The sequence below is a fragment of the Lynx canadensis genome, chromosome D1 (genome assembly GCF_007474595.2).
Source record: "Lynx canadensis isolate LIC74 chromosome D1, mLynCan4.pri.v2, whole genome shotgun sequence".
Lineage (NCBI taxonomy): Eukaryota > Metazoa > Chordata > Mammalia > Carnivora > Felidae > Lynx > Lynx canadensis.
Genome location: NC_044312.2, coordinates 56,500,586 through 56,514,242, shown reverse-complemented (window position 1 = coordinate 56,514,242; position 13,657 = coordinate 56,500,586). Strand labels below are relative to the sequence as shown.

At 35.8% G+C, this 13,657-nt stretch overlaps 1 protein-coding gene across 1 annotated transcript in view; it reads left to right on the top strand.

Annotated features, from left to right (window-relative positions):
* The window catches only part of UVRAG (UV radiation resistance associated), a 293,487-nt gene that overhangs the window by 24,470 nt on the left and 255,360 nt on the right, over nucleotides 1-13,657 (top strand). Inside the window, exon 2 of the mRNA XM_030333127.1 lies at nucleotides 6,722-6,839. Within this exon, the coding sequence (XP_030188987.1) occupies nucleotides 6,722-6,839 (118 nt within the window). The remainder of the gene's footprint in view (nucleotides 1-6,721; nucleotides 6,840-13,657) is intronic.

Genomic DNA, 13,657 nt, shown 5'->3' with positions numbered 1-13,657 from the left:
GGATTCTAAGAGAACTAGATAATTTTATGATTTGGCCTCAGAAGTCATGCAGTCTAATTTCTACCATAGTCGCAGGCCTTCCCACGTGGAAGGGGGAGGGAACATAGGTCCCATTTTTTAATGGAGGGGTGGCAATATCACATTGTAACAGAGCATGCGGAATGTGATGTATTGGTGCAACCATTGTTTGGAAACTGTTTGGAAACTAGTCTGCCATAAGGTGGAGTGATTGTTGTGCATATCTTAATTATGAGTGTGATTACACATCTCTTCATATGTTTATTGACCATTTCCATGTCTTTTTCTGTGGTCTGCCTTTTTATATCCTTGGCCCCCTTTTCTATTGGGCTATAGATTATTGATTATATTATTGCTTTATAAAAGCTCTTGTAGATTAAGCAAATTAGACTCAAAATTTGTTTTGAAGATATCTCTTTAGAAGTCATAAAAGGTGTGTATGGGATGGTTATTTAGTTTGGTGATGGTCGGGACGCGTGGGGTGGCTATATTTAAGAACCATAGTACTTTTGTTTTTGAAGCAAGGGTTACAGACAGGGAAGGAAGGGTGAATGGGAGCCATGTCCTCCTCCTGTTGGCCATCAGCCTCCCTGAGTCACTCTACGGCAGTGATGAGGAACAAGATCAAAGACACATTAGTTCTCTTTGGTCATTATTATACCTCAGAAGTCAGAACATTTTAGATGCCTGCAAGGAATGGCGAAACTTGGGAGGAATGTAGCACCCCAGTGACCTATTTTACTACTGAAAATTGCTTTGGATTTCTCTTCGTTCTGGGGTGTGATTTGACTGTTTTTAAAGCTGTGCTGTTGCCCATGTTGAGGTTCAAAATTGTATCAACAAAAATGGATTGACCTGCCAGCGATGATTATTTTCTAAAACATGGGGATGGTTAACAAAATGAGACATTTCTTTGTAACTTGCCACTAAATTAGAATGTTACTCTTTATCTATTAACTTGCTATGGGGTAAATTCTAAATAAAAAAAATCACAGTATAAATCCCCCTAGTTGTAATCTTTGACCATTTTATAGGGTCTCGGCTCGTGGTTGTCATTGTAGTTCTCATTTTAGGTATGGTTTGATCCAGAGACTTCAATTGTCGGCAGGACCTGAATCGCACGTGTCTTATTTTGCTCTCTTCCTTGTTGGTTTCATTCTTCAGTTTCACTGTGATGGAAAGACAGCTGCCAGCATCTCTAACCCTATATTCTTCCAGATTCAGGGCCAGTGAGGGGAAAAACAAAAACAAACAAAAAACCTCTCAAAAATTTAATATAATTTCTGAGTCTTTCAGTGGTCCTAACTGAGTCATATGTTATGGTCAGGGGGATGAAATGTCCTGATTGGCATGATCTGAGTCATCGTGTGAATATCCTTGAAGTTGGAAGAGAGTTAATTCTACAGGAAGGATATAGATTGATAGAGAGTGGTTCTGTAAAGGAAAATCTGCACTTTTATTTGGCCTTGTTTTAATCAAATAGGTGATGAGCATGACAAAACAAGCAAAAAATACAAAAAAAACCCCTTTTCTTTAGACTACTGTTAGGTTTTGAAGCAGTTTTCTAACAGCGTTAGTAGTATTAACAAGAGAAACAACCATTATAGGTTCTTTAGAGGCACCAGTTACAGTCATGACTAATGAGTAATTCTTATTTTTTTTTTTTTTTAACTATAAAGCAAACATTTCAAATCTACAATACATGCCACTTAGGAATTTATATCTGAAAGATTTGTTAAAATGTTAAGGGGGGGCGCCTGGGTGGCGCAGTCGGTTAAGCGTCCGACTTCAGCCAGGTCACGATCTCGCGGTCCGTGAGTTCGAGCCCCGCGTCAGGCTCTGGGCTGATGGCTCGGAGCCTGGAGCCTGTTTCCGATTCTGTGTCTCCCTCTCTCTCTGCCCCTCCCCCCGTTCATGCTCTGTCTCTCTCTGTCCCAAAAATAAATAAAAAAACATTGAAAAAAAAATTAAAAAAAAAATGTTAAGGGATTTGGGGCAATACTGGTCTTTTCCTCACCACCAGCATCTCAGATAGTAGAGTTGTGCTCCAGTTATATCTATCAATCCTCGAAATCAAAGCTGAATAGATTTTAATTTATATGTTAGTGAATGTTTTCAATGTCTATACAGGATGTTTTATAGATTGAGTTTCAAAGATTTTAAGCCATGTTACTTCCAGTTTAAAGATTAAAATCTGTTCAGCTTTAGTTTTAGAAGTGGATGTTTTTAGAGCACAACTTTGTTGCCAACCTACTGCTGAAGAATGATACGCAAAGTGTTTTATAACCATGAAGGCATAGAACATTTGACAAAGTTTAAGGAGATTGCTGATAAAGAAAACTGCATAGGATGTTACCATAAAGAATAATTCAAAAGTCTGGGTAAATTTTAATTACTCAGAATATTTATATTTTCCTGAGATGCTTGAGATAATTTAGATCATAAGACGGATTTGATTTTTAACTGTCTTTAGGTGGGCCATTTGAAGAGAAAGTCTGATGTTTAATTCTATTTAGCCAAGCTCAAAAGGAGTGTATTTATGCTTATTGGTGCCACCAGGCCATGAACTACCACTAGGCTGTAAAGTCTAGAGCAATTGAATGTAGGTGAGTCTTGAGGATTTGCTGTAGTAGAATCACTGCTAAGGCTTTACCCCACTTTCAGTTCTTAGTTCTGTATTTCCTCACTGTCTGGTGGGTGGGTGTCAGGATCTTAGGTTTCTAGGCCACTGAGGACTATTGCAAGGCTTGTGCCATACCAAGACATTCTTCACTGGGTTAATTCACTGGAGAATTATGAATTCAATCAAAAAACACTGTGTGCCTGCTATTTGCTAGGTAGTCATCTAGATGCTGGAGATACAACTATAACTAAAATAGTCTTTTCCTCTTAGAATTTATATTATTGTTGGGAAGATAGACAAATATCTGGAACTAACCCTATTTCTACGTTTTGCAAGTATAGCTTTTATGGGGGAACTGAAGGCAAGAAAGGATCCTTTAAGTCACTCTGATTTTTTCAATACTTTAATACAATATTGGATCATAGGGTAATAGTTTGGGTGAAGGTAGATGATATATCCTAAAACTGGTGGTAATTTTTGGTATTGCTGTTACACTTTGGACTAAGTTTAGTTGAGTTTAAACTTTTTCTTATTTATTTCTTGAGTATGTAAGACACTTATATGGTACAGAAGTCAAAAGTATGTAAATAAGTATCAGGGAAGTCTTGCTTTTATCTGTATTCCCTTCAGCTTGCTCTCACCCCCATAGGTAATCATTTTTATGAGTTTCTGGCTTAACCTTCCAGTGTTTCATTTAAATTGCATGAAGTCTTAGGGGGAGGAGAGGAAGACAGAAGGGGGGTGGGGACTAAAGGGAGGAGGTGAATGGTGGGAATGCAGAAGAGCTCCACTTACATAGTGCTTGTGAATGTTGTCTTGCTGGTGGTCTTTTTGTCCTACTTACCCACCTCCTAACTCTGAAAAAGGCAATAGCTTAAAAAAAAAAAAAAAAACCACTTTATTTTGGACTAATTTTAAATTTATAGAAAAGTTGCAAAAATAATACAGAGAATTGCCTTCATTCAGTTTCCCCTAATGTTAACATTAGGGGAATAATAAGCAGCTTTATGATAAAATTGGAATGAATGTCATTAAAGAGGAAGCCAAGACAAAGGGCATAAGAGGGTTCATGTGTACATTTACTGCCTTTTCACCAAGATGACATCAATAATTTACTCATAAATGGTTAATTTCCTTTGTTCTAGCTGCTGGGAGCATCTTGTAGTTTAATCACGGTGTAATAAGACTACTTACCTACTGCTTTTGAAATAAATAAAATAAAGGAAAAGGTAAAAAGTTGTACAACCCAAAGTCAGTGCTTTATAGTTGGTTAATTTGTGGAAGAGTTTTTGTTGTTGTTGTTGTAAATCTTATAAAATGCTGCGATGTAGTCAGTTCTGTTTTATCTGTGTGAGTGGAGGGAAGCTTGGAAACAATTAATACTGATACCTTGGGTGAATGTTTGTAGACTCCATTACTGATTTTAGAATCTAGAGCTTGGAGTCAGAAGGTGTCTTGAAGCTGGTTTTGCCAACTTCCTAGATAGTGGAAAGATCTCTTCACCAATATCTATGTATCCACTGTAGATTGAGTCTCTGTCCAAGCCTTGCACATTGCTTTGTAAAGCAGTCTGTTCCGTTATTATTATTTTGTCATAAAATTATTCTCTTGAGTTGAAGGATAGATCATTGCTTGCTCTGTCCCCTATAGCAATAGGGGAGTGTAAAGACCAAGTTGTATCAGTTATAATTATAAATACATACACACACACATATATGTGTGTGTGTGTGTGTGTGTATATATATATATACATGTATGTGTGTGTGTATATATATATACACACACATGTATGTATGTATATATATATATGTATATATATATATATACACACACACACACATATAGGAGATAGTGTATGGTATATACCTATGTATATAGGTATAACCCCTTTGCTTTCCTCTGCCTTCTTTCCTCCCTTCTTTTGAGATATCCTGCTCATTTATTATTTACTGTTTTATATTTGGTTTTGTAGGAATGTTGGGATAAAGAGATGAATCACAAGAATGAGTAAAACCTAACCTCATGGGGTTGTTATGAGGGTTAAATAAGATCATATGTATGAAGTGTTTAGCACAGTGCATGGCACATGGTAAGCATTTAATAAGTGCTGATAGTGTAGTGATGGTAATTGTCTCTGTCATCAAGTCTTTTCCTCCTAGATTAATAGGGATGATAACTAACCAATGACTTTTAAGACTAGATTGAATGGTATAAGTGCTCTAGGAGAGAAGAAGCAAAGTTCTTATTTATTCAAATAAAGGAGCAACTAATTTCAGTTAGAGACTCAGGAAGGAGGAATCTTTTCTCCTAAACTTTGAAGTAGAAATGGGATCTCCTTTAAGAAAACGGATTTTAGATCGACGGGGCTAGAATTAACAAAAGCCTGGAGCTAGGAATGTGCATTATCTTTTTCATGGGATCTTAAGCATTCATGTGTGACTGAGGGGTTGGCTATGTGGAAGATCTCGTCTAAAATAAGGATAGGATGTGGAGAGGTCAGATTGTATAGGGCTTTGAAAGCAATATGGAAAGTTTGTACTTCATTCTAGAGACTTTGGGTAATATTTTCAGGTCTTCGAACAGAAGATCAAGATCGCAGTCTTACAGCAAAATAGATGTGGTTATTGTATATAGGTAATTAGTGGTTCCTGTTAATTTAAAATCTTGAGTGAGAGGGCTAATAAAAAATATATAGGAGGAGATAGTTGCTGTAATCCAGGGTATGAAATGGAAACCATTAGCAGATTGTAGAAAAATGAGTCTTTTAGAGTAAGCCCTAGGAACTTTTCATAAATATATTTGGGGCTTTTCATACTTAGAGGATTAAACCAATTTATTAGACAATAACCTTCCCTATTAAAGAATCTTAATCGCTAAATTGGGAGAAAAGATTAGGTTGGTATGTGCATGGAAAGAAAGAACTGCACTTTTCTGGCTGGCTGCACATGTAATTGAAGATGGTCTTACCTTAGTAGATTGGGCTGTCTTTCAGCCTGAAGGGAGAGCTGTAAGCATTTTTTAAAACTGAGCACTTGGGGCGCCTGGGTAGCTCAGTCGTTAAGTGTCTGACAGCTCAGGTCATGATCTCACGGTTTGTGAGTTCGAGCCCCGCATCGGGCTCTCTGCTGACAGCTCAGAGCCTGGTGCCTGCTTCAGATTCTGTCTCCCCTTTTCTCTGCCCCTCCTTTGCTCATGCTCTGTGTCTCTCTGTGTCTCAATAATAAATAAATGTTAAAAAAAAAGTTAAAAAACAAAACTGAGCACTTGATTTCTGTTTTTAAGTCTGAAAATAATTATCTGACAGAGGGAACTAGCCTTTGGGAATGAATCTGATGGGCACAGACTTGAGCATTGCCAACATCTTCTCTTTTTGGTATGCTATTACTTGGCTGTCTGTTAACTTCCAGTTTTGTTGATTTCTACCGTTGCTTATGGAGCATTTGCCTTTTCAACACTTGGGGCTCCAAATGATTTGTGCATCTTAGTTGGAGAAGTTGTTGGGAAGGAGGCCTGATCAGGAAAGAGATTGGGTGGCTGTTGGTCAGGTGAGGATTTAATTTCAGCTCACAACAGTTGGGTTATTGGCTGGCTGGAGTGACCAGTGAGTTGTGTTTTGGCTAAGCATCTTTTCCTGGTCGTACAGATGATCTGGCATCTAGACTGAACAAGCAGCTGGGGTATATGTATGTAAAAACTGCTTGTCTGTTGGTATGAGACGGACTTGCATGTCTCCGGTATCCTTCTGAAGGGAAGAAAACAAATTACTACTTGGTTTATGTTCCAGGAAATACTAATGCTCTTTACAGGTAAATAGCACTTATATAACATTTATGCTTTTTGAAAATATTTTATATCTGTTGTCATTTCATGCTCACAACAACCCCATAAAGGAGATGGGGCAGGTATAATTCCTATTTGACAGAGTGGATACTAAATCATAAATAAGAGACTGGGTTAAGGTTGCTGGGTTAACAAATAAATGGGATAGCTTAACTGTATTTCATTTTTGGATTGTAACTTTCAGAAAGTTTTATGAGGAAAAAGCTGAACATGTCCCTCTTTTTTGTTGTTAATTTTTAGCGGCGTCTTAGACACCTTCGGAACATTGCTGCCCGGAATATTGTTAATAGAAATGGCCATCAGCTCCTTGACACCTACTTCACACTTCACTTGTGTAATACCGAAAAGATATACAAAGGTAAGAGAATCTGTGGACTTGCCTACAGATTGTTACATCTCATTTTTATTCTTTTGTAATACAAGTGAGTAACAGTGCCCTCGCTTTGCTATTATTGCTTATTGGGAAGCAAAATTGTCATACTGTCTGAAAATATTTAATGAGCAGTAGTTACGTATATCATATATAAAAGAAACAGGGCTTTTGGATAGTTCTTAAATTGATAAATTTATCATTTATTTATGCATGTTTGCTATTAATGTTTTTATTCTAGTTGATATCATTAAAATATACTATATGAGTCCAGCATACAGTACTAATTTTGTTTTCTTTAAAATATAATTGTTGAAATATTATGGTAAAATTAGGACCAGTTTATGTCTTCTCATATCGGTAATTCCTTGTGTATATATGGCGTCATTTTTAGAAGAATGCCATGGTTTCCTTGAATTCATTTCCTTGAATTCATTCCTATTGTACTGTGGACTGCTCCATAAGTGACAATTCTGAGAGTAGACCAAATATTTGATTCAAAATCACAAGCACCTTTTGAATACATATTGGATGAAAGGTACTTGGATATAATCCATTGACCTATGTTGGATGGTAGAAGAGAACAAGCATGGTGTATGACAGGAATATTGGATTAGGATTGCAAATACATGCATAGTAGGTCTAGCTCAGCCATTTACTAGCTGTGTGACATTGGACAAAGATCATGTCTTTTTGAACCGCACTTTTCCCATTTGTAAAGTGGAGATGATGCCTTATGAAATTGGCAAGACAGATATTTGTGAGGAACAACTGAGATAAGGTGATAACACTTGGTAAGATGTGATTGAAGGTCTATTTATATTAACAAAAAGTGGCGTTATTTTAATTAGAGGTACTAAAGGCTTATTTGAATTTTGTCCTCTGGCAAAGAAAGATGAAAAACTCAAACAATGTCTTATCTTTTTGGTTTTAATTACTTTTAAAAACCATTATTAAAACAGTAGTCATTTAACACCTTTTTTTGTTTTTTTTTTTTAAATTTCAGTACCAGTATATGCTCATTAGGAGATTCAGTCAGGAATTACATAGGGTAGCACAACGCAAATAGCGTTAAAATAATTTTTAAGGGTGAGAAAATAGCATTGTGTAATGTAAACCACCACAATGTAAATAGCATTAAAACAATTTTTAAGGGTGAGAAAAAAGACTCTAAATTCTGCCATTGTCATATAATTTTATTTCATTCTTACTTTTCATTGTAAATATTGCATTTCTAAAAAACAGTTATATTAATCTGAATGATTAATGCTAGCTACTATAACAAATACCACAAATCTCAGTGGCATAACATAATACATTTCTTACACTAAGTCCAATGCAGGTGTTCTTTATCAGGCAGGATATTGGCAGTTGTCCTCTAAGTGGTGACTCGGGTATCCAGGCTTCTTCTATTTTGGAATGCTGCTATCATCAATACATGACTTGGGGCATGGCAAGAGAGGAGGATCATTTGAGGGAGATTTTTATAACAGAAATGGCCCCCATAAATTCCATCACATTCCATTGGCCATAAATCAGTAGTGTAGTCCTTTTTAGATGAAGAAAGGACTGGGATATGTTGTCTTCCTATGTGTCCAGAAGGTAAAGGGAACAGTTTGGTTATTATTTGTCCTAGGGGTGTAAGCATTTTTTCAGACCTTAATACATTTGGTCTCCTGCTCACAAACTGGTTTTATCATTAGCAATATATGACAATGCCAGAGCGTTTAAAATTTTTGATAATGTTTCTATATAATTAGTCCTTGATTATCTTCATAAAATTTATATGTTCTTGGTCCAGTGTTCTCTTTGATAATAGTAATTCACATAGTACTTAGCACATTTTAGGTATTTGGTGATTTGTAATGTTAACAATTGTAGTAGTTTCTTTTTTTTTTTTTTTAAACGTTTATTTATTATTGAGAGACAGAGAGACACAGAGCATGAGCAGGGGAGGGGCCGAGAGATGGAGAGACACAGAATCCGAAGCAGGCTCCAGGCTCTGAGCTGTCAGCACAGAGCCCGATGCGGGGCTCGAACCCACAAACTGCGAGATCATGACCTGAGCCGAAGTTAGATGCTTAACCGACTGAGCCACCCAGGCACCCCCCCCCCTTTTTTTTTTTTTAACAATTGTAGTAGTTTCTAAGAAGAGAGTAGTCATGGGTCTGGTTGATGACCATCTTGCAAAAAAGTTGTGTAAGAGATGCCATGGAAACAAAATGACTTTTTTTTTTCCTTCTAGCTCAGATTACACCTTGAGTTTAGAAGTTAAAAGTTCCCTCAATGAAATGCTCATTCTCATAGTTAGGGAATAGCTGGTATAGACCACAGGGAAGTCTCTGTTAGTGGTGGAGTCTGTCACTAATTGGCAAGTCCCTTAGCTAGGACATTTAGTTCCTCTTGTGAGCTTTGCTTAATTTATCCCTAAAATAAGTGAACTGATAATTCTGAGAGTTAATGCCTACTCCAAAATGTCATGGTTGAATGAAGTCTATCTATGGTCCTCTTTTGGGCACACAAGTCGGACTTTATAACTTTTAACTACCATAGGAGGAACTGGGAAGCTCTTTCCTTAGGAAGCCTAGTTAATCCACCTTACCTTATTGGACCTCTGATGAGAAGCCCAGATATTCATTTCCTGATCATTATGTGGCCCTCGGTGTAGGATGCCACGATAGAGGGCCATTTGGTTCTTCTCACAAAACCACTCGTACCACCTGTTTAGTGGCATCATTTCTTAGTTTTAAAAGAAAGGTTTTTTTTTTTTTTACGGGGGAGAATATTTGAAATACTGATTTCTAAGTTATTCTTTTATGTTGGCTGAATTCACAGCAGATCCTAAGAAGTTATGTGTGAGATTTTTTGACTTTTGACATCTTTTAGTGCTCTTGGGAGATTGCCTACTTTTTAGGTAGTTCAAATCGTCACATCCCCAAAGAACAAAGCCTTGTGTTAATGGATGAAGAGCTAGGTTCTAATTGTGATTCCCTCTTAAACTTGGAATTTTTATAAAATCAATTTTGTTCTTTAGACATAGTTCTTTTTTCACCCACAAAATGTTGAGTGCCTGTCCTCTCCTGGAATGCCAGCCAGCTATTTTGAATACATCAGAAGATTAACTCTATATAATCCAGAAGATTTTAGGTTGGTTTTGTTCACTGCACTTGGAACAATGCTTGGCACATAGTAAACCCTCGTATATTTTTTTCATTTAATTGTTTGAATAGCTAATGCAGTCATGGTTCAAAATATATATAAAGGCTTAAACTCTTTCTTTCCCCTGTCCCATTCCCTAGTTTTTTACCCCAGCCTAAAAACTACTATTCTACATTTCTTGTTTCTCTTTTCTGAGATTCTTTATGCAAATACAACTAAAAATAGTACAAAACTACATATATTTCTGTGCTTTCCATTTTTCACCTAAAATGCCTTAGACGTTTTTCCATATTGGTTCACAGAGAGCTTCCGTAATTTTTTTTTTCTGAATATTTTTGCATTGAATAGATGTACCAGAATTTATTTAACTGGCCTCTGTTGGTGGGCATTTAGGTGGTTCTTGTCATATGCACAGTACTGCTTTGACTAACTTCATAAGTACGTTATTTTGTATGAGTGCTAGTTTAGCTATGGGGTAAATTTCCAAGAAGTGGAAGTACAAAGAATGCGTACTTATAGTTTTGGTAGATATTGCAAAACTGTCTTTGTTTACATTCCCACTTGGTATGTATGAGTGGCTTTTCCCTTACAGGCTCACCAATAGACTGTGCAATCAAACTTTTGAATTTCTGCCGATCTGATAGGTGAAAAATAATTTTATAGTAACCTTTAAGTTTGTATTCCTCCTTTATGAGTGAGGTTGAGGTACTAAAAAAAGCATTTGTTGAATGAATGGAATGCTGCATAACAGCCAAAACATGCCATTGAAACCATGCTCTACATTCTCTAATTGCTTTGTTTTTGTTTTTGTTTTTGTTTTTTTAGGTCTTACTTAGCATGGATAGAGAAGCATTTGTATCTAATCGTCCCTTTCATGTAGAAATAGGTCTTGGATGACTTGAAAATTTACTTGTCGAATAGTTTTGCTTGAATTAATAAAAATTAATAGAACTGTGTTAATAAAAATTATAGTTTATAAAGTGTTTTTGATTCGCTATTTCATTTGAGCCTCACAGTAATCTTGTTATCTTCCATGTGTCATTGTCCTTTGAAAGGTGAAGGAACCATGTGGCCCAAAAGGTTAATTGAGTTGTCCAGGATAAAGCTGATAGGTAGATTGGGGATTGGAACTATGTTTTGGCTCTGAATTCTCCTCCATTCACTATTTTGTTTTGCATCATGCTGCTAATTTTATTGAAACTATTTTAGGTGTAACAGAATGGTGAACAGTGTAGGCCCATGTTAGACATTGCCCTGTACTCCATGATTTTGTATGTGGCTTTTTTGTTGACCTCTCTCCATTTAAATTAGCAAGCCTGTTTTGAAGGTCTAATGGAGAAAGCCTATTGTTTAGTTTCTTTTGTACATATATTTCGTCAGCAAAGTTTTGGAAGAAATAGTGATACTCCTCTTAGAGCTAAAGATATATATTTTGGGAACTGTTTAATTTAGACACTTTGCAGATTAAATTGAGGAATTCTCTCCAAAGAAAAGAGGAATATCTTTTTTTCCCATTGATTTTAAAGTAGTACATGCTTGCAATAAATTCAAACAATACAAAAATAAATTAAGTATAACATGAAAGTACTTTGTAATAAAAAAACATTTTTAAAGCCCTTTTAGTTTTTCCCCCTAAAAATAAACATGCTAGACATAAAGTAGAATACACCCACACCCACACACACACCTACACACATAAACTTTTATAGTTAATTTATGGTTGGAGTAATTGATTAATCATATGGGAAAAATGAAAAGAATGATACTTAGGGTTGTCTAATGTTGGGATTTTCACAAGTAAGATTGTAAATTGGTACAGTACTTTTAGAGAACAACATGGTAATATCTATTAAACACAAACTATTTTTCCTTTAATCTTGCATTTTACCTCTAAATGTTTATCTTATAGATTCAAGGGTCTAGAATATATATCTCTAAATGATTGTTTATTTATAACTTACTTGAAATATCAAAAAATTACCAGTAACCTGAATGTTCACCAGCAGAGGAGTCCTTTTAAAAACAATTAGAATTACCCCTTTTCTTTTTTTTTCTTTAAATGTTCATTTATTTTTGAGAGAGAGATAGAGAGAGCAGGGGAGGGACAGAGAGAGAGGGAAACACAGAATCTGAAGTTTCAGGCTCTGAGCTGTCAGCATAGAGCCCGACATGGGGCTTGAACTCATGAACCGCGAGATCATGACCTGAGCCAAAGTCAGACGCTTGACTGACTGAGCAGCCAGGCATCCCAGAATTATTCCTTTTCTTATTTTAAATAATTGTTCAAAATAGAAAAATAGAAACTGCCAAGTAGAAAAAGTTAGCAGCCTAATTCTATCACCTAAGATAAACATTATTAACATAATTATAAAAATTTGGATCCTGTTGTAAATTTTATTTTGGAACTTTTTCCCCTACTTAATACATTGTGACTATCTCTCCACGGAATAAAATGATCATCCTTATCTTTTTAATTTTTTTTAAGAAAGACAAACCTACAGTAATATAAATAGTATATCAAGAAGCGCTTTACCCAGAGCTTGCCCATTGGAGTTTTATGTGTGCATAGGCCTGCTATTCATTTATTGCCTGACTAGTCCTAAGCTTCAGTCATGGACTTCTTTGACATGTTTCACTATATTTGAGTTTCATCTATAATGTTGCATACTTTATATGTTTAAGTTCCTTATTTTTAAACTTATGTCTAAGTAAAATTGTTCATTTAATTACGAAATATTTATTGAGTGTCTGCTCTGTGCCAGGAATGGTTTTACGTGCTGAGGAGACAGCAGTTGTACAAAACAATTGCTCCTGTCCTTTCAGAGCTTACAATTGGGGGTTGATGAATATATGAAACATAAATTCAAATACGTAAGAAAAAAGTAAGTGTGTCCGTGTATCACCTAAAATCATCTCAAGTACCAGTGGTATGTGCATCACACCTGGGAAATTTCTCTTGTAGCAACACAAGGATACCAGGGTCCTTGTAAGCTCTTGAGAAACAGAGCATCACAATGGTGACTTCAGCAGGGTCAGAAGAGGCGATGTTTGTGTGAATATCTGAGACATTTCTCTCTTGATTGTGCCTTCAGGTTTTGTTAACATGTACAATATGCATGAAGGTTTGTAGAATCATGAAATTTCAAAGCTTGCAAGAGGACCTTCGCTTATTAGTCTAATTCTCTAAGTTGTCTAATGAGAAATGGGCCCAAGGAGATTAAAGAGACAGAATGTTAATGACAGGTAGAAGTAGAACTTAGGTTACCTGGTTGCTAGATCATTGTCCGTTCCACAGTACTATGATGGATGATCATATTAGAGATGTTTGAGAAAAACAGAGCAGATGGAATCAGTTTTTGCAGAGTGGCCATAAGGTAGGAGAGAAGAAAGTCTAAACTTCTAAGGGCTCAAATTTGTATCTGGGGTAAAATTTACTAAATTAAATCTTAACAAGCTTTGATTTTTCTTTATTAATGTTTTTTCCTTTAAAATCTTTTAATTTATGTTTATTTATTTTTTTGCAGAAAAATAATTTTTGTAGAAAATATAGGGAAATTAGATCCCTTGAAAATATTATAAATGTTTTACTGGAACAAATGTTAAAAATTTGCAGGATTAAGAGTTAATGAGCTTATTTTCTTTCATAT